The sequence below is a fragment of the Octopus bimaculoides genome, chromosome 2, assembly GCF_001194135.2.
Source record: "Octopus bimaculoides isolate UCB-OBI-ISO-001 chromosome 2, ASM119413v2, whole genome shotgun sequence".
In the NCBI taxonomy this organism is placed as follows: domain Eukaryota; kingdom Metazoa; phylum Mollusca; class Cephalopoda; order Octopoda; family Octopodidae; genus Octopus; species Octopus bimaculoides.
In genome coordinates, this window is record NC_068982.1 from 134,427,088 (window position 1) to 134,449,337 (window position 22,250).

At 35.7% G+C, this 22,250-nt stretch overlaps 1 protein-coding gene and 1 long non-coding RNA gene across 5 annotated transcripts in view; one reads left to right on the forward strand and one right to left on the reverse strand.

Annotated features, from left to right (window-relative positions):
* The window catches only part of LOC106873486 (putative uncharacterized protein DDB_G0284695), a 122,612-nt gene extending 116,953 nt beyond the window's left edge, over positions 1-5,659 (forward strand). For 2 of the 3 annotated variants that reach the window (XM_052965621.1, XM_052965619.1), the window contains one exon: positions 4,093-5,659. In XM_052965621.1, coding sequence (XP_052821581.1) covers positions 4,181-4,738 — 558 coding nt within the window. In that variant the 5' untranslated portion in view covers positions 4,093-4,180 and the 3' untranslated portion in view covers positions 4,739-5,659. The remainder of the gene's footprint in view (positions 1-4,092) is intronic. The other variant, XM_052965620.1, reaches the window with a different exon arrangement.
* LOC106873487 (uncharacterized) overlaps positions 1-22,250 on the reverse strand; it is an 80,392-nt gene that overhangs the window by 9,351 nt on the left and 48,791 nt on the right. Inside the window, exon 3 of one of the 2 annotated variants that reach the window (XR_001409886.2) lies at positions 11,205-12,440. The exons of the other annotated variant lie outside the window; for it this stretch is intronic. This is a non-coding gene — a long non-coding RNA (uncharacterized LOC106873487). Of the gene's footprint in view, positions 1-11,204; positions 12,441-22,250 lie in introns of those variants that run through there. 2 annotated transcript variants of the gene reach the window in all.

Here is a 22,250-nt window from a genome sequence, read left to right on the forward strand (position 1 = left end):
ATGTGTTGGGGCAAGTGAAATTGAAATCGTAGTTGAACTAAATTTGATGACTGGCATCTGTGCCAGTGGAGTGCTAAGAGCACCGTCCGACCATGATCACTGCCAGAGCAGCTGTCTGGCTTCCATGCCAGTGGCACGTGAAAAAAACATTCGAGCGAGGTCATTGCCAGTGCCGCTGGACTGACTCCTGAGCAGGTGGCACATAAAAAGACCCCACCATTTTGAGCATGGCTGTTGCCAGTACCACCTGACTGGCTCTTGTGCTGGTGACACATAAAAGCACCCACTACACTCTCGGAGTGGTTGGCGTTAGGAAGGGCATCCAGCTGTAGAAACTCTGCCATCTAGTTCGCCAGTCCTCAGTCAAATCGTCCAACCCATGCTAGCATGGAAAGCGGACGTTAAATGATGATGATGATGATCTCTTTTCTACTTTGGTGTGGGATAGGTTGGGAGACCATATCTCACTTGTATGTCTTTGGTACCTGTTCTATTGCCAACCAGTTTACAGGGTGTAGTGGGTGCATTTATTGTGGCATCAACTTCTGTGATATTGTTTTGATAAAATTAGGTGGTTCTCCTTACTCTTTGATGCATTCATGCACTCAGGGTGACATGGCTGAGAAGGCTATATATATATGTGTGTGTGTGTGTGTGTGTGTGTGTGTGTGTGTAGGGAGGCAAGCTGGCAGAATCGTTAGCATGCTGAGTGAAATGCTTAGCGGTATTTTGTGTGCCATTACATTCTGAGTTCAAATTCCACCTAGGTCGACTTTGCATTTCATCCTTTCGGAGTCGATTAAATAACTACCAGCTACGCACTGGGTCAATGTGATCAACTTAATCCCTTTATCTGTCCTTGTTTGTCCCCTCTATGTTTAGCCTCCTGTGGGCAATAAATAAATAAATGTATATTTGTGTGTGTGTGTGTCTGAAAGGCTTCTACACACCTTATCTACCAAATTTCTCCCACATATTAGTCACCCTGAGGTTATGGGTAACTTCTGTAAGGAGCTGTGTCATGGAATTGAATTTTAAGCCTAGTAGTTGCAAAGCAAGCATCTTAACGAAACAGCGATGCTTCTTAGATATGTTTTGGAAGACTCGAGATTTATATTAAGAAGTATAAACTGTTAATTTAATTATAGACTTTATATTGTTTACTAAAATAAGATCTTTTACAGATAAAACTTTCAGAAGTTTGGCCTTTCTATTTATATTTAGCATTTCATTCTTGAACTAACATGTATTAATCCATTTAATCCCAAATATATTAATTTGGAAGTATAATATCAGTTTGGCAAAGAAATTAATCTGCCATAGCTTAAATATTTTATCTAACAAGGAGACTGGATTCTTGTCTGTTTAATACCGTGAAAATAAGTAGATACCAGTTCTGTGACTTAGAAAAAAGATTTAACTTAGTGTTGTTGTTATTTAGTGTAGTGTAGCCCAGTTATCTCTACTTGAAGTAACTTAAATCATCATTGTTTTAGTGTATAATATACAATGCTAGCATAGTTCAGACACAACTTATTGCAGCAGATTTCCTATGGTTGGATGCTCTTCCTATCACCAACCTTCATCTGTTCCAAATAAGGTAATGTTTCCTGTAATCCATTAAAGCAGGATTGCTTCAATATCAAAGCATTTTAAGGTATTGGTCAGATGAAGGTCATAACAGAAGACACCTGTCCAAGTACTGCACTGTGGAAGTAAACCTTAATCCATGTAGTTATGAAGCAAACTTCTTAACCACAGCTATATCTATGCGTCATATTGGGTTCTCAACAGAAGTTTCTACTACATCAAATTTGACCAATCCTAAAGAAACAAGCAGCCAATCTGTTCAACAAATCCAGTAGCTTCAGAGAACTGGTGCTACTTATTTGCATACCATGTTTAACCCTTTATTTAATATCGGGGGCTTGTCAATGGGGATCTCAGCTTAACATAAAACATCCCATTCAGACAAAGAAAAATGTGATATCATTATTGTTACCTCTGATTTCACTATGGAATGAGCTGGATGAGTCATGAAGATCAGAATGCATTTTCATTTGGTGTTGCTGCCCTTGTAAATGGAATGAAGAACTACATCTTGCTCAAAACACTTCATTTTTGGAATGGTTTCTATGGTTACATATCCTTCCTAAAACTAACTTCTTTTCAGAGTGAACTAGCTACATCTTATCATGGCACCAGTACTAGAAGCAATCATGCCTTTGGGTATACTAAAGGGTTTTCTCAGCCCCTCTGCTTATTTACTAATCACTTTACAGCACTTGGGCAATTTTTTGAAAACAACGTTTTGCTAAGCTTGCTCAATTGGACAGTTTAAATGACTGTATAGAAGGTTTCCAATTGGTCAGACTCAGTCAATGTTTTTCCTTTTTTTGTTTTTGTCAGTGACATACTAAAGATAATTCCCTAAAATGTTGAGAGATTTTCAGAATTAATTTCTAAGAGATTTAAAACAATTGAAGCAAAATTGAATTTATGATTTTGGAAGAAAACTAACAGGAAATGTCATACAACAAACTGTTATGGGAAAATGTTAAATACAATATTAAACTGTTTCTTTAAAATTTTAAGGTTTTGTATATTGGAGCCCCTGGCATTTATATGAGTGGTGTAACTTCTGTTTCACTTGTAAAATGGTGATAAATCCCATAACCTGTGTTTTAGGGATACATATAAGTTCACTTCTACCCATGGTTGTTCTCATGGGTAGACATGAACATATCGCTGCAGATTAATGAAATACTTATAAATTGTGCAATATTGCTATCCTCTATGGTACTGCTTTACTGTTAGGTGATCTCAGCTAGTTAGAGGTGATTTCTTTGGCTATGAATACAACCCAGAACCAGTGATACAACCCAGAACAAGTTGTACATTTTTAAGTCAGTAATTCTTTTCATCTATGTATGGGCTGATATAATAGATATCAGTAATATACAAGGGTTGATTCAGACAACTATAAGCCCTTATCAATCTATGATAAATCGGTGTTGTTCTCAAGTATCATAACTTACAGAGTAGTGAGAGGATGAAGGACAAAGCACCATACTTGTATCACTTGCAGACGCACTCCAGCCTGTGGCCCACAGCTGTGCTGTCTCCTCTCTCTGCTTTTTCTACTGTTACTCTGATAGCTTTTGTTCCTTGGCACTGGCTGAGCTTGTACCTTGTTTACTCAAGTCACTCCCAATGCACTAAGCTCTCTTCATATGTTCTTGCAGATCACACACTAACCAACACATCCAGTCCTTCTCATGAACATTACCCTCTGGAATCTCCTCCCTGCTCATACCTTTCCTGCAAGTTTAAACAGGACATTAGCAGTATCAAACTCACTGGTCTTGAAAGTCCTCCAAAGGCCATGAGCATTACTCCAGCCTCCAGACTTGACATATAAAAAGGAAAAAAAGCAGAAATGTTGAGGGATTTAGTTTTCTCCTTTCGGTGGATAACTAACATGGTTGAAAGCAACAATGGAGAACTTGTCTGAGAACAGCCTAAATGATAAAATAATAAATAGGCTACTTTAAACCTGGATAGACATACCATATCCAACAGCAAGCTTGCTGTGTGAAACTAATAAAATTAGATACTAGAATTATGTTCTTAGATTTTTCACTGTGGTTTTGGGTTTAGTCCCATTGTATGACATCTTGAGAAAGTGTCTTCTACTATAGCCCCAGGCTGACCAATGACTTGTGAGTGAATTTGGTTGACAGAAACCATGTGGAAGTGTGTGTCTGTCTGTCTGTCCCACCCTGCCACTTGACAACTTGATGTTGGTTTGTTTACAACCCATAACTTCGTAGTTTGGCAAAAGAAACTGACAGAACAAGTACCAGACTTAAAAAGATAACTACTTGGGTCCTTTTTTGTTTAACTAAAACCCTTCAAGGCACTACCCCAGATTGGCTGCAGTCCAGTGATTAAAGCAAGTAAAAGATAAAGGAGACCAATTTATCCTAAGATTATCACTTTTATCCATAGTTTTCATTGTCTTAAATTGTTTTCATTAAAATGAAGAGAAAATTTATTCATATTTTTTCTTTTTTCTTTTTTTTTTTTCAGCAGAAAGTGCTTCACAAGACTCTTCCAGATTGAACTTATTGGATATTTTATTTTTTGAATTTTACCTCCAAGATCTACAGAAACAATCATGTCGGCATTACCAAGAGTTATTGATCCCCTTTTTCATTTCGAAACCCACTTTCCTGAGCGTATTTCCAAGCTTCACTTGAACCCAGAGTACCCAGCAGCACATCGGCGCACGAAGAAGCCAAAGTGTCGCGCTGGTGCTCGCTATAAAACTCAGCCCATTACTTTTGATGAAATTAAAGAGGTCGATGAAGAGAACATCGAACCTCCCGAAACACAAAATAAGGACAACCTCCGCGGACAGTTCCAAGCATTTTCTCGATCTATGGATGGCTTGGTCCCTAAAAATTCTCAGACTCAAGGAAATAACAACAACAATAACAACAACAACAATAATACTGCTACGACTCCCCTCAAACCTTGCTTGAAAAAGCCACAGCAGAATATATCTCCACTTGCCCGTGAGTCACATCCTCGATCCCGACGGGAGCGTTCAGCATCAACCACAGAGGCAAGTACACAGACATTCTTTGCCAGCTTAGACAAAGCTAACAACAGCAATGGTGTGGATAACACTTCTGATCAACTAGCAGACAGTGCAGGCAGCCATCTGACCTAAGGTTTGTCGAACCCAGCACTCTGTTCCTCTGGAATTCCTTATTTTTCCTTTATTTTTTAAAATATTTTTTTCAAGCATGGTTACATGAACAGATGTTTTCTTGGAGGGGCATATTAGTCCCAAATGATTAAATCAAGAAAAAGAAAAAATGTTTATTTGCTATAGGGAAATATAGACTGTTTTCCCTAAAATTTCATTGATGGACAGATGATCCAATATTTATTGAACAACAGGAAAAGTCAGTTCAGGGGTAACTGTTAGCTTTCATCAGATAAAAATTTGAAATATTCACCTTTAAGATGCCTTAAATGTTTTTTTTTTTTCTTTACTTAAAAAAAACAAAAAAAATTTTTCGACATTTATCCCTGAAAATGACTTTCTTCCTTTCGAAATTTTTCAAATACTATTTCTTTCTTTCTTTATTTTATTCAATTATTTGTTCAATGAATTGAATTTTTAAAAATATATATATATTGACATTACTTTGCCAGAACTCTGCACAAAGGTACGGAATGAACATGTGTAGTTGATTCAGTTATTTCTATAAAAAATTCAATACTGAAACTACTTTATTATTTATGTCTACAGACATATACGAACAATTTGTCAAAATTTTGTAGAAGCTGAGTTTTTTCTCTTAAAAGACAAAAAGAAAAGAAAAAATACAGGGCAAAGAAAATTCAATCTTCAATTATTACAAAAAAACTTTAATTTTTGTCCGTATTTATTTATATGTTCTATATTTTTCATTAGGAGAAATATATATTTATATATCACTTCTACACTGCTTTATTATTATTATTATTATTATTTTCATTATTATTATTAATTTTAATTTTTTTCTTGGTGGTATTATGTAGCCTGAAGGAAGTTTAAGCAAATAAAATATTCTATTGATATCTGTTGAAACATGAGAAAAGATATGAAGTTTTTTGTTTTAATATTATTGGTTTCAAATTTTGGTAACAAGGCCAGCAAGTTTTGGAGATGGGGTAAGTGGATTACATCAATCCCAGAGTTCAAACCCTGAAAAGATGAGAGCCGAAGTTGACCTTGGCAAAATTTGAATTCAGAACATAAAGATAGATGGAATTCTGCTAAGCATTTTGCCCAGCATGCTAACTTCTGCCAGCTCACCACCTTGTTTTATGTGTTACTATTATTGGCTAATAAAAGAAATCATTATCATTATTTAGAAATAATACATTTCTAAATCTCTCAGAGAGATTTAAGCAGTAGTAATACGATGAAGTAGTTGTATGCTGTCAACTTAATGTGACAGTCCCCTGAAGGGAATAATACTACTGCTGGTTAAACCTAGGAAGCTGCACTGCTTCCTGTCGGCCTTGACACATTTCCTGTGTCCTTATGTTTACAAGGGGGAGACAAGCACCTCCACCCAGCTAAGCCTGCATCCAGAGACATGTTTCTGAGTCTTTGTTCGTCATCAGTCTGGAGTACCATGACCCGCTAGTCGAAGATGCCTGTCATTATTATTATTATCATCATTAAGATGGTAAGTTGGCAGAATCAATAACACATCAGAAAAAATGCTCAACAGCATTTCTCCCAGTTCTTTACATTTTGAGTTTAAATCCCCTTGGGGTTGACTTTCATCCTTTCAGGATCAATAAAATAAATACCAGTTGAATCTTGGGGGATCAATGTAATTGACTTATGCCACCCCTCAAAATTGCTGGTTTTGGACCAAACATTAAAAAGAATTATTATTTTAGTAATGTAACAGCATTTTTTTTTATAAGCTTTTAATCACTATTGTTTTTTTTTTCAAAAGCTAGAAGTTACTAAACAAAGTAGTTTGTTTTCCCAATCAAATTGTTCTAGCTTTTCTAAGTGGCTTTTATCAAAAATCTAAGTTGAAGTACTTGTTTTTTATTGACACTAGGATATTTTATAAGGATTCTTTGTATCAATTTCTTAGAAGCCACAGTTTACAGACTGACTTTGAAGTCTTTTTATTTTGCAGATTCTTGAGTCCTGATTAAAACTGATGTTTTTATGGGGGAGAGAGAGAAAGAGCTGGTTATAATTCTTCATTTTTCTCTTTTTTTTTTTTTCCAGCTGGAATTAAGATATAATTTAACTGTTAGCATGTTCAGTCCAATTTTAGGGCTTCATGTTTTATTTCATTTCATTTCATTTGTTTTAATGACTCCTATAATCATTGCTTCTCACATAGCCCCCCACCCCCACTCCACCCACCTACATACACACACACACACACACACTCATCTTTATCCTGTGCACACATTCTCCTGCTCTCTCTCTCTCACCATCTCTCTCTCTTTCTCTCTCACACCATATCTCCCTCTTTCTTTCTCTCAAGATAATTTCTTTTCTACTTCTCAACATATAATAGTTAATTAGTTCGGCTGCTTAAACTCTGGGTCTGTAAGTGTTGAGTTCTGATTTTGAACAAGAATTATCTTTCTCAATTTACAAAGCTGAGAGTACTTGCTTCACCTTTCCATGGTGATTAAATGCTTTAATGTACAAAAATTGGCAAGAAATAAAACCACTGATTTCATGAACATCTGTAGATAGGTTAGAGAGAGACAGGAGTAAGAGAGATCTACACTGCCACTTTATCTACTCAATATAGCAGAAGAATTTCCCTCCCAGACAATGTTAACTCAGCTGTGTATAAACTCAGTCAGCTGTGGTTCCATCCTTTTGTCCTCAGGGACAGTAATTCTTAAACTAATGAACACATCCCTGCCAATATTAGTGAATTTTTAGTTCCTCACTCACTTCTTTATTATTATAACAAGATAAAATACAGCTTGCATCCATATAATTCTTTCTTCTCTACCATAGTGTTGGACAAGTTCAAAGTTTAAAATCCTCTTTATTTCATTAACTCATTTGTTTCCAACCCACCTGAAACTATCCCTGGTTCTATGATACAAACATCTCCATTCTAAAGTGATCCAAGTTTTAAAATTTCCATCAAACATTTGTGCTAATTTATGTTCCAAACAATAGCTAACAAGTTTCAACTTTTAGCATAAGGACAGCAATTTTAGGGGTGGAAGATCATTGATTCCAGTGCTCAACTGATACTTATGACCTCAGAAAAGTTTGAGCTTAAAACAAAACTGGAAGAAATTATGCAAATCATTTTGTCAAGCAAGCTCACAATTCTTTGAACTTGCTACATTGATAATGAGTTACTTCACTAAATTCTTCATTTTGAACTTAATTGAAACCGAGATGGTGTATTTCAGTAGAAATATGGTGACAAAATCAGTAAACATGTTAATTTGTCTTCCTTTCTTGTCAGTCCTCATAGGTTCTTCTTTACAGAAACACTGCTCTGTAGTATTAGTATTTGATTGTAAATGTTGTTTCAAAGCTGTCAGTGAATTGTCATTAATAGTAATATTTAAAATATGATTGCTTCTGCCAAATTTCATGTCACCATATTTAAAATTTGAAAATTGTCTTTGATGTATGTTGGTTGTCAAAACAATTTTCCCAAATAGTTTACATAAATGAACTTGTAACAATTGCAAAGAATTCTCAATTTGAAATTCATAAAGAATACAATATTGAAAAATGTCTTTTATCTACTGTCACTTTTTTCTGTAGATGTCATAAACAAAGAGATAAGCTTGTGGTTGACAAGCAAACTTCTTAGCACATAACCATGCCTGCACCTTTTGTGTATAATAAATATTTCTTGATCATGAATCTTGAGTTCAAATCTGCTGCAGATTATCTTTTAAGTATTTGGGGAAAACTTCTAATTTTATATATCTCAGTTCACCTGTCTGTTAGGAATAGATCTGCAAATAACATTACCTACCATAGATTAGCATTCTATCAAGGGAAAAGATTTTATCTTTGCTTTTATTTGGCCATGCTGGGGTACTACTGTTATAAGTTGTAATATCACCTGCAAGATTCGATTGCTACATCTGCTGTAAACCGTAATAATTGTGCTAACCATTACACCAAAGTGATGTCTTTATTCAATTTAATTCTGTAAAACCATAACTAAGTACTGACCCCTTATGAGGCTATCAGATCTTTAGAAATATTCTTAAATATGTTCAGTGCCAGTGGCACGTAAATAGCACCATTTGAGCGTGATCGTTACCAGCGTCGCCTTACTGGCACTTGTGCTGGTGGCACATGAAAAAACATTCAAGTGAGGTCGTTGCCAGTGCCGCTCGACTGACTCCTATACAGGTAGCATGTAAAATACACCATTTTGAGTGTGGCTGTTGCCAGTACCGCTTGACTGACCCTCGTGCCGGTGGCACATAAAAGCACCCACTACACTCTCGGAGTGGTTGGCATTAGGAAGGGCATCCAGCTGTAGAAACACTGCCAAATCAGATTGGAGCCTGGTGTGGCCTTCTGGTCCACCAGTCCTCAGTCAAATCGTCCAACCCATGCTAGCATGGAAGGTGGACGTTAAACGATGATGATGATGTTCATACCCAATATACAGCAATTGATTAATATTGTTTTCTTTTCCTTGCTAAATCCATGTAAGATATATCAAGTGAAGTTAATTTGTAGTGTAGTGTTGGAATGACAGGGTTGCAAACTGTTGTACTGTAACACAGGGAATGCAGGAGGCTTCTATTTATAGAAATAAACATTACATGCATCTGGTTCTTTCGTTAGCTTGAAACACCTTTAAATTGATTTCAAGACTAATCATGTTTTAATAACAATATTTTATCAGTACTGAGAAGAAACAAGCTTACTGCTCCTCCTCCTCTCTCTCTCTCTCCTCCTACCACCTCAGTTATTTAGATGTCTGAGTCAAACAACTGTATCTAGCAAGTACATTAACATTTGCTTCGCATTTATTTCAGCTTAACAAGGATTTGAAGAACTGAAATTGTGGGGGAGATAGTATTGCTGCTGTTGGGGAATATTTTGCAGTGGTTAGATGACTTGCTGACTAACAGTGATGCTTCACCATAAGTTTAGGATGCATTGCTGCCAACCCACTATCACACACAACTTGAAATCAGAATAAAGACTTAACCCTTTTGTTATCATACTACTGTGAATGTATCCTACTTTTATTTCAGTTTATTTAGGAAATAATGAAGGGTTTAGTAGAATAGCTTTGTCATTATTGAGTTGGTGTTTGGAACAATTTAGCATGAAACTTTGATAGATTTTCATTTAGATCACTTTAAAAGAGGAAATTTGTGTCAGAAAACTGGGAGCAATCTCAGATTGATATTAAAATGGTTAAACCCAGGACTGGCCAACCTGAGGCCCGTGGGCTGCATGTGGCCCGCAGACTTTTATTTTGCAGCCTGCTTCATACCTCCTTGAAATGGGTTTATTTCAACAAACATTTTTTTAATTTTATAAAAAATTAAAGATGCTACTGTTTTTGCAATACTCTTTTACTTGTTTCAGTCATTTGACTGTGGCCATGCTGGAGCACTGCCTTTAGTCAAGCAAATCGACCCCAGGACTTATTCTTTGGAAGCCTAGTACTTATTCTATCGGTCTCTTTTGCTGATCCGCTAAGTTACAGGGACGTAAATACTCCACCATCGGTTGTTAAGCGATGTTGGGTGGGGACAAACACAAACATATACACACATACATATATATATACATACATATATATGATGGGCTTCTTTCAGGTTCCGTCTACCAAATCCACTCACAAGGCTTTGGTTGGCCCGAGGCTATAGTAGAAGACACTTGCCCAAGGTGCCACGCAGTGAGACTGAACCTGGAACCATGTGGTTCATAAGCAAGCTACTTACCACACAGCCTGAATCAACAATCATTCATTCATTATTGTAATAATTGCATGAGAAAGCAATGCTGACACGAGGTTGAATATTTCAGTGGTGTTCTGTAGTCTTTTTTTAAATGTCTTCTCTAGACTTTGTTTTGTCTTGAATTCAGCACTACAAGCCAAGAAACACTTCAATAGCTGCCAAATTTATGAACGTCTACCATGAACTAACAGTGTATTGCTAATAAAATGATATCAACTGTCAAATCTAGCAGTTGTAACCAAGCTACAACTTTGGATATATAAAATATTAATTTCTTTCTGAAACGACAAAGAAGCTTCATTTTAAGCAAGAGGTTGGTGGTGGCGGTGGTGGTAGTAGCAGCAGCAATGGGATAACATTACATTCATGTTGTTTTTAAATGTTAACAGCATGAGAAAAACTAAACTTCAAGCAGTGATTGAAAGCACGTCACTGTCTCATTACCTACCAGCAGCTTACCTCTTGTTCTACAGCTCTCAATACATGTTTGTGTGTCTGTGTGTGATTTGTTGTCATATGTTTATCTTGAAATGCATTTTAAATGTAATGGAACATTTCAAGGTTGAAATAAAACTACTTTTAAAAAAATTATAAATTCATTTGATCATGCAAATCAGTTATTCCTAATACTCTTGACTTTCTGATATTACTGGCACACTTTGCATGAAAAGGTTTTTAAAATGTTTTAAAGTCACAAATCTAGAAGGAAAAATATAGGAAACTATTGCACACCTAATCTTATTAGTATTTGTGTGTAGTAAAATAGTGAATAATGTTTTTCAAGATGCTCAACTATTAGTATAGATTTTCTAAAACTTAATTTTTTTAAAATCCAGTGCAGCTATGTTCTGTGGCCTACCATTTGAGAATTACTGCCGTAAATATATGGCATCTGGAGAATGTTATAAAATAATATTCAGGTAGCTCCAATGTCTCCTTTTTTGACAAGGTTTCTATTGTTGAATGCCCTTTCTAATACCAACCATGTTACAATATGTACAGAGTTCATTTTTGTCATCACCCAACACTGTAGGGGTTTACTTGCTGTCAGCAAGATGGAAGAGCCCTCTCAAGCTCTGTATTGTCACTGCTTGAATGAATTTGCCAATCATTGCAATGGATGTTTTCTTTGTAGCACTGCAATTTTGCGATTGCCTTGCAAAGTGAAAGAGGGCAGACCATGATGAATAAAACAAATTTGTGAGAGGACGATAATAATGCAAGTCTTCCCATCCATTGAATCCAGTTGAACCTTTTCACTTATGTCAGTATGGGAAACAGATGATGATGGTGTTGTCAATATGATAATTTTTCAGACTATTAACTTCCTATTCAGAGAGGTAAATGATTTTTTTAGTGTAAAAATCTACCTTGTTTAGGCATCCATCAGTATCATACTTAGCATATGTACAGTACTATACTTAAACTGTCATAGCGTTTGACCTGAGATAATGTCTCTTATGAATGTGCTGTTTTAAAAACAAATATTGTAGGGAGAGGTAAAAAAAAATCACCTCAGTGGGGGCCCAACAAAAACATCAGATGCATTTCGGCCTCTTTTGGGCCTTTTCAATGCAATTTGTTGTCTCCAATATGGGAAACAGTGAATAAGACATGCTGATGTGAACAAGCACTCAGTTGAATAAAATATTTGATATACAACCCTTGTTTTCATGTGTTTGCTGATTGTAAAGAATGACTTCACTATATGTAGTGTCATTTATATGCAGTCCACCATGTAACAAGACTCGTTTGTTTTTAGTTTTCCATGTAACAATATCAGGGCTGTTTGTTGTTCAATAGATTGATGAATTATTACCTTGCTTGGAATAGGTGACTGTTGGTGTCAGGAAGAGCATTCAACCATAGAAATCTCTGTCCCAGTGTGTTCTCATCTGACTCATGAAAGCCTGGAAAAGTAGGTATTAAAATGGTGATGAAATATGTAAAACTAAATATTGAAAGAAATTTAGCCCAACACTCCATTATTCCAACTTCTTGATTGTAAAATAATGGCATGTAAGAGGAGCATGTTTAAAATTGTCACTCAACAGCATAAATGATGTCCAAGACAAATGATGACTTCAAAACAGACGTTCCCTTCAGGATCAAATCTGAGAGATGTCGGAAGTATTATTCTTTGTTTGTTTGCCTATTTTTTAGGCATTGTGAAATTATTGAAGACTGAATCTTTGGATTAATTCATGTATGCAACATTATTAACAATAATTTCTGCTAATTCTTTCCAGGCATTTTCCCCCTTTTGATATATTACCCAAGACTACAAAAACATTAGGATTTCAAACCTAGTTTGGCAGGACTGGTATGGTCAATTATATCAATCTCAGTACTTTATTTTATCAACCCCTTGGAAAAATGAAAGTAAAATCAGTGCCAACAGGATTTGAACACAGACTGTAAAGTCATAAACATTTGCAAGTAAGTTATGAATCAACCTAGTCTTAAATATATAACAATAATAACTGTGAAGATGTTACTTTGATAGTAGTAGTAGTATTTTATTGATATTTATTTTAACAATCCCTGGAAGGAATAAAAGAAAACTCAACTCCGACAGGATTTGAACACAAAGTAAATAGTCATAATACTCTGAATATTATCAAAGTATTTGCAAGTCAGTTATGAACCAACCTAGTCCTGAGTATCAAGCTGTAAAAATTGCAAAGAAGAATAGAGGAATGGTAAAGATGCTAGTTTGATAGCTGGCTTTGATAGTAGTAGAATGATAACTATGTTTGGTAAGTAGAAATCGTAATATGTGAAAAAAAAAAAAGTTAGTTGTCTTAGCTATGCAATTAGTGACTATATAGTAGCATTCCTGGGATGTTAGTGGTGGTGCACCCACACATTAATGTGTTTAAAGTATGCCAGTGATGGGTGCAATAGTGAATTAGTTTTTATATTGTAGGATAATGTTCTATATATTTATAAAACTGGTGAAATGGGAGAAACAGCAGCAAACTAAATACTGTGTAGTAATTTAGTTCCAGCCTCTTAAACTTATGTTAAAGAGTTCATATCCTGCTACACTGATTTTTTTTAAACATTCATTTCTCTTGGAACAATGAAATAAATGTAAATCTGTTGATGAGTTGATGCATTCATCTACAAATCCATGGATTTGTGGTATTTTTTTATGTTTCAAACATTAGATTGGTGCCATAATGAGGCACCATCTTGAAGGGTTTTCATCAAACAGATCCAGCTCAGTATCTTTTTTAATGTTTTTATATATTTCATCACTTAATGTCCACTTTTCCATACTTGCATGGGTCAGACAGATTTGTTGAGTCAGGTTTTCTGTGGCTGGAAGCCCTCGTTATCAACCTTCACTTATTTCTGAGCAAAGTAATATTTCCCCATTGCTAGACATTTCTTTTTTTTATGAAAGACTAGAAATGAGCAACACCTCTTGCATGATGGGGATGCTCATTTACAATCATGTTGAGACAAGGGAACATATGTATGTGTGTATGTGTTTGTACAGGAGAGCAACTAGAGGGAGCCCATCATACATGCACATATATAAAATGGGTTCCCTTCAATTTCTGTCTACCAAATCCACTCACAAGTCACTGGTCCTCTTGGAGATATAGCAGAAGACAGCTGCCCAAGGTGCCACACAGTGGGACTGAACCTGAGGCCACACAGTTATGCCTGTGCCTATATTTGGTTTTCTATATATATCACCATTAGCTCTAAACTTTCTGGTTGATACAGTACCACTTAGTACTGCATCCATCAACCAGTCCTGAAATGCACAATATACACAAGAATCATAGTAACTTTGCTTACATTCATTTTGAAGCAAGTAAGGAACTCTTTGTCTTAAGGAAGTAAACTTTAATCCCTTCTATCAGTCATTTCTGTTCTTTAATAGAATTGTTATTGGACTATGTTTTTGACTTGGAAAATTTTCAACAAGATATTAGGAGTTAATGTACTGTACAATAGTTAGACTGATACTGGATTAGTAACAATTAGTTTATGTATAGTTCTGTCTTGAGCCCAAGGGTTCATCAGGCTAGTTACTTGGTTTCCATGGCAAATAAATGACTGAGATCATGATATTGCTCCTGAATGGGACGCCAGTTCATTGCAGGGTTATTTAGTTACGGTTGAGTGAACTGAAGCAATGTGAAATGAAGTGTTTGCTCAAGAATACAACACACTACCCAGCCCAGGAATTGAAACTATGTTTTGATGATTGTGAGTGAAATACCTTCACCACTAAACCACGTGCTTTTCGTAAATGATAGTACAAACAAAAAAATTATTTCATAGATAGGTGCAAAGCCAGATATTTAGAAGAGGTGAGAGGGATGTAGATGTACTCTAGCACTTGTTTTTTCAATCTCTGTTGCTGTTTTGGGGTGTGTGCTAAAAAATGAATTTGTTCTCTGCATGATTGGAATTCTAGAGGAATTTAATTACTGAAAAGTATTTAGTCTTTCACTCCATCCTATTAGCTAATCTGTTGCTTTTGCAACCAAAACAATGATGTATTTACTTAAGTACAAATATCTAGAGTAGGTTTACAGTTAATTAAACTGACTCTTGTACACATCCTTGTGCTTATTTATTGATTTCTGATATTCGGGGTATTAAAAAGTACAGTTGATCTGATGGGTGGGTTTTGGGGTGGATTAACTAAAGGTAATAAACCAAAGTTGAAAGGTTAAAACTTTATTTTTAGTTTAGCACTTTTTAGTTAACATTCCCCATGAGGTTGAACTAATGAGTCAACATCATAAGAACCATCAAGAAGAACATGTATTGATGGATTGGCCACATAGCATGACTGAAGGACAACAAATGGACAATTAGGGTGACAGAATGGACACCAAGACAATGGACAAGGTGACAGAATGGACACCAAGACAATGGACAAGATCAAAAGGCCAACCAAAGACAAGATCTCACTTGCTACCTAGGGCCTACATGACCAGAGACAATGGTTGAATGAGTCCAGAGAGGGGTTCCTTCTTCAATAGTTATGAAGCCCTGGATATTAGGGTAGGACTAAACTAAATGCTGTAAAGCAGAGGCAGGAAACCAGTGTAACCTTCTGAGAAAAAAAAAATGTTTGAGAGGAAAATCATTATACTGGAATATATTTTTGATGTTTTAATTCTGTTTATATAAATCCTTTTAAGGGTCAGGTGGTGATGATAGTGATGGTGGTATTAAACCAGGTAACAGACTGAGTTTACATCCTAAGTAGGCCCTGGTAGGATTTGAATCGAGATTGCAAAGAAACTGAACAAATACTTCTCCCACTCTAAGCATTTCTAGCCAGTCCACTGCCTCAGGTTTTATGTTATTTATCAACTCAAGAAGGATAAAAATGAAGATGGGCTTCTTTCAGTTTCCATCTGCCAACTCCACTCACAAGGTTTTGGCTGATGCAAGGCTACAGAAGACAGTTGCCCAACAAAGTAGTAGGACTGAACCTGCAGCCACATGGTTAGGATGCAAACTTCATACCCACACAGCCATGCTCGTGTGTGGCTGTGTGATTAAGAAAAGCTATGATACTGCTGTGTCTAGCATTAAAGGAAATTTACTGTAGAAGCGTGGTGGTGGTGGTGGTGGTGATGGTAGTGGCAGTGGTATAAGAATTAATGGTAATACTGATGATGATAATGGTGGTGGTGATGATTAGGATGGTGTTTATGATGATAAATACCAAATGGTATGTTAATTAAATCCACATTTTCTATATTGACCTGAATAATTCCTTCATTGGAATAAATGTCCAATTTGCCTTAGTTTTCGGGAAGAAAAAAGGAAGGGAGTAAAAAAGAATTGAAATAATAAAAAAAAAAAACAACAAATTGGCTGTGTAGTATAATTTTGATGAAGCTAAGCTGTTTAGGCTTTGATGTTAGATAGGTCAAATGTGTCTGACAAAGTTATGAATACCAAAAAACATGTGCTTTGTGTGTTAAGATAACTCTGCCAGCAATCAGGCAAATGTCCAACTTTCTTCTATTTCTTCTTAACTGCCACTTTTCTCTCAGTAATATTATTTTCGGTACAGTTTCCATTGCAATAATAATAATAATAATATTAATAGTTTTCTAAGTTAGGCACAAAGCCAGAAGTTTTGAGGGGTGGGTACTTGACTGGTGCTTTTATTTTATCAAAGGCAGAGTTGGAAGGATCAAAGGTAAAATTGGGCTGAGCAGGATTTGAATTGAGAATGTAAAAGAGCTGAGACAAAAACTGCATTTTTTTTTTCTGATGCTTGAATGATTCTGCCATTCACCACCATAATAATAATAATGGTTTCAAATTTTGGCACAATGCCAGCAATTCCAGGATAGAAGATAAGTCAGTTACATCAACCTCAGTGATTAACTGGTACTTATTTTATTGAACCCGAAAGGATAAAAGGCAAAGTTGCCCCCAGCAGCATTTGAACTCAGAATATAAAAGTGAACGAAATGCCACTAAGCATTTTGCCAAGCGTGCTAACGATTCTGCCAGTTGTCCACATTTCACTACCATCCTTTCTACTGGAAGCACAAGGCCTCAGATTTGGGGGATTAAGTCGATTATATCGACTCCAGAGTTCAACTGGTATTTATTCTATCAACCCTGAAAGGATGGAAGGCAAAGCTGACCTCAGCAGAATTTGAACTCAGAATGTAGTGACAGGGAAAATACTGCTAAGCATTTCGCCCAGCACACTAACAATTCTGGCAGCTTGCTGCCTTAATAGTAATAATCCTTTTTACTATAGGCACAAGGCCTGAAATTTGGGGGGAGGGGCCAGTCAATTAGATTGACCCCACAACGTGACTGGTACTTAATTCATCGACCCTGAAAGGATGAAAGGTAAAGTCAACCTCGGCTGAATTTGAACTCAAAACCTAGCGACAGGTGAAATACAATAATAATGATGATGATGATATTAATGATTTCTGATTGAGGCACAAGGCCTACAATTTTGAGGGGAGAGGATTTGTCAATACTATCAACTCTTGTACATGATTGATACTTTCTTTTATTGATTCTGGAAAGAACTTAAACTCAGAATGCAAAATGACAAATCAAAAATTGCAAGGCATTTTTTTCTGATGCACTAAAAAAACCTACCAATCCATGGCCCTATCGACAACAACAATAATAATCTTTCTATTATAAACAAAAGGCCTGAAATTTTAATGATGGGGGCTAGTTGATTACATCAACCACAACACTTGACTAGCACTTATTTCATCAATCCCAAAGGGATGAAAAGCAGAGTCAACCTCACCGAGATTTGAACTGAGAACATTAAGATTGAAGAATGCTTCTAAGTATTTTGTCTGGCATCCTAACAGTTCTGCTAAGTTGCTGCCTTAACCCTTTCGTTACTGCATTTATTTTGAGATGTTCTGTGTTTCTTTCAATTACTTTAAATACAACAAAGAATTTAGTAAAATAACTCGGTTATCATTCAGCTAGTGTTAGGAACATAAATTATGACTAAGGTTTGGTGGAAGATTTTAATTCAAAACTTATGAATGAAAACAAGACATTTGTACTACAGAGCCAGAGCTGGTTTCAGCTGGGTTGGTAACGAAAGGGTTAATGTCCACTCTTTAACCTTTCTGTTACTGTATTTATTTTGAGAAGCTCTGTGTTTCTTTCAATTACTTTAAATATAACAAAGAATTTAGTAAAATAACTTAGTTATCATTCAGCTAGTGTTAGGAACATAAATTGTGACTAAGGTTTGGTAGAAGATTTTTATTCAAAACTTATGAAAACAAGACATTTGTATTCAGAGCCGGTTTCAGCCGGGTTGGTAACAAAATGGTTAAAAGATCCTTCCCAAGCCACATAAGGTCAGATTCCTGGATTCTGTGGCATATATATTCCCTCCACCCCCACCACCTCCTGGATGGGACACTTGTCCATTGCAGGGTTACTTATTTTTGCCATATGACTGAACTGGAACAACATGAAATGAAGTGTTTTGCTTAAGAACACAATGCATTGCCTGGTCCAGTAATCAAGACCACAGCCTCACAATCATGGGTACAACACCCTAACCACTAAGCCATGCACCTCTACATAATAATACTTTTAAATTTTGGCACAAAGCCAGAAATTTGGGAACTAGGGGATTAGTTGACCACACTGACCCCCAGCACTCGGCTGGTACTTATTTTATTGTTCACAAAAGAATGAAAGACAAAGTTAACCTCAGCAAAATACATATTAAGCTTTTTGTCTATTATAAAAAGGATTATTGTTGTTGTTGTTATTATTGTTAGGGCCATGGATTGGTAGTGTTTTTTAGAGCGTTAGAATAAATGCCTTGCAATTCTTGATTTGTCATTTTGCATTCTGAGTTTAACCCTTTTGATACCAACCCGACTGAAACCACCTCTGGCTCTGTAGTACAAATGTCTTGTTATAAGTTTTGAATTAAAATCTTTCACCAAACCATAGTCACAATTTATGTTCCTAACACTAGCTTAATGGTAACTAAGTTATTTTACTAAATTCTTTGTTATATTTAAAATTAATTGAAAGAAACACAGAGCATCTCAAAATAAATACAGTAATGAAAGGGTTAAATCCTGCTGAGGTTAATTTTGGCTTTCATCTCTCCAGAATCAGCAAAACTTGAACTCAGAAAGCAAAGAACAATCAGAAAGGCTACTAAACACATTGTCTGATGTGCTAACAATTCTTATTTCACCCAAAAAAGAATTTAATATCCAGTCACTGTAACCTTAAAGTATATAGTTTCTATTTGAATATAAATGAGAAGGAAAAATATCATTTTATCATAATTAATAGTTTGTTTCAATTAATAATCACTGAACAAGGTGAATTTTTCTAAATGGAAGGAAGTTAAGTCCAATGATTTCTGAGCAGTGAGTATGTAGATTAATCTCTTGTGGTATTATTTTACCATGTTTCTGAACAAGATAAAACTGTCAGAAAATGTAAAGCAAAACAAATTTGAACTCTATCATAACATAATTGGATGTTGTTTTTTTTATGTTAAGATTTTTGTCAATTTTTTTTCTACAGTATGTTTAGAATATAATGGCATGTGGTTGATTAAAGTGTTTAGCTCATGATCACCAGATCATGGGTTCAATTCCTGGAGTGGGTGGTGGATTGTGTCATTGGACAAAGAACTTCATTTCCCATTGCTTCAGTCCAGCCTGCTGGAAATGAATACAAGCAACAGTGGGAAAGTAACCTTGTAATGAACTGCTGACTCATTCAGGGGTCTTGTTCTCTTGGTCAGTTATATAGTCACAGAAACTAGGATAAAATCCAGTTTAATGAATCTGTAGACTTGAAACAAACTTAATAGGTTCTAAACAAAATACTGATATACATTATTTACATTTGATGGGTATTTATCCTCATCTTATTTGTTGTTAATACAACATTTCGGCTGATATACCCTCAAGCCTTCATCAGGTGTTTTGGAGAAATTTCGAACCTGGGGTCTCATTCCTAACGTATTTTTCGATGTTGTTGTTGTTATTATTATTCAGGTCACTGCCTGGAATTGAACTCGGAATCTTGGGGTTAGTAGCCCGTGCTCTTAACCACTATGCCAACAACCTTAATTTTACCAGCACCCTCTCACAGCCAATATAGATAGAACTAACACTACATTGTCTACTTATAAAGACTCAACCTCAACTATATCAATTTCACCAGTGGAGGAGACCCTACAAAGACCATCACTACTGTTCCCTTTCTTCTACTCAACAAAGAAAATAAAAAAGATAAAAAACATTTTATTGCTAGGTTATAGTTTAGAAATCCTTTCATAACATTTTAATGTTTACAATCAACTTATTGAACTAAAGATGGCTTAAGTCATTTAAGAACCAGAGTGTGTTGCTGTGTTTTTATTTTATCATTTTAGGTTTTGATTTCAAGTTTTCCATTTCTTCCTTCCGGAGTAAGTAAGTGCCAATACTTATTTACTGAAGTTGATTCAATTGTTTGTACACTTCTCTTAGAAAATTTGGCTCTGTGCCAAAATCAGAAAAGTCTACTTATAATCCCAGCAGACCTCATTATAACTCTGCATACTTCATTAAACAGGTTGTGTAGCAAACTTGGTCTTATTACAAGATCTTTTGCATTTTCCTCGCAAAGATTCTCAATTTTTTTTTTTTTTTGTATTTATAACATCTTCATGGATATCTACTGTTACTAGCACCAATAATAATAATAATAATAATAGTAATAATAGTTTTTGTTTTAGACACAAAGCCAGCAATTTTGCAGGGAAGGAGATTAGTTCAATGCTATCAGTTGCAGTGCTTGAGTAGTACTTTAATTTATCAACCCCGGAGCGATGAAAGGAAAAGATTATGCCCAGCAGGATTTGAACTCAGAATGTGAAGTGCTAGAATGAATAATCCAAAGCATTTTTCCACTGCTCTAATGATTCTACCAACTCGTTAGCCTTTTTTATATTTAGCTTGCTGCTGATGCCAGAGGAGGGATGTGAATGGAACTGTGTGAGAACAGTAAGTGAGAAGAGATGCTGCTAGGGTGTGAGGCAGAGGGCAGTAGCAATGGTGTCAATGTGTGGGCTGATGAGGGGGTTGTGGCTATATTCAAGAACTCGCCAGCTGCGTAGAGTCTTCAGGTACGTAACCACGTTAATAAACACAAAATAACAGAGCACAGTGAGAACAGACCTTCCATTGCAACCTTGTTTGATTGGCAATAATAATGGTTTCTGATTTAGGCACAAGGCCAGCAATTTTGACAGAAGAAGGTAAGTCAATACCATCAACCCCAGTACTTGACTGGTACTTTACTTTATCGACCCCTTAAAAGATAAATAATAATAATAATCTAACAGGCCCAAAGCCTGAAATGGCTGAAGTTACAGATCAGGGGCCAAGTGTTCTGTGCATTGGCATTTATCAAACTGGTTTCAAATGAAGGGGGCATACATTTATATATCAGTAGTAATGGAATTTCTCTGGATGGTTCTGCAACAAATTATAAGAACGATTACATTATGTGGCTAATGAATATTTTTCAAATGGTTTTCTTGTTTTTTATGAGCCCTCCAAAAACAACAACCTTAATTTTACCAGCACCCTCTCACACACGGCCAATATAGATAGAACTATCACTACATTGTCTACTTATAGGTGCATAGACATGTGTATCTGTGTATGTATGTTTGTGTGTGCATACTTGCATGTTTATATATAAATAAATGATTTCCTTGAAAACTGCAAATGGACTTGGTTTTAATATGAGTTACAGCACAGCCTAACCAAAATATTGATAGCCCATCTAACAGTTCTAAAAACCCAACCTCAACTGTATCAATTTCACCAGTAACAGAGACTCTACACACATGCATGTGTATATGAATACAAGCATATATGGGGATATGTGAGCATCCACATCTAATTATTATTTGTTAGAACATACTAGACATTCATTGTATTTTTTTATTTATTTTATCCTTGTTCATCTAATGCTTATACTGATATCTATGCATGCGTACATAAGAGTGTGTGTGTGTACACATGTATGAGTGTGCATGTGTCTAAATATCCACATGTATCCATATATATATGTATGTGTGTATGTATATACACACACTGCGTGTGTATGCATAGGAGTGTATGCATGTTTATGTATATATTTATATATTATATATATATATATATATATATATATATATATAT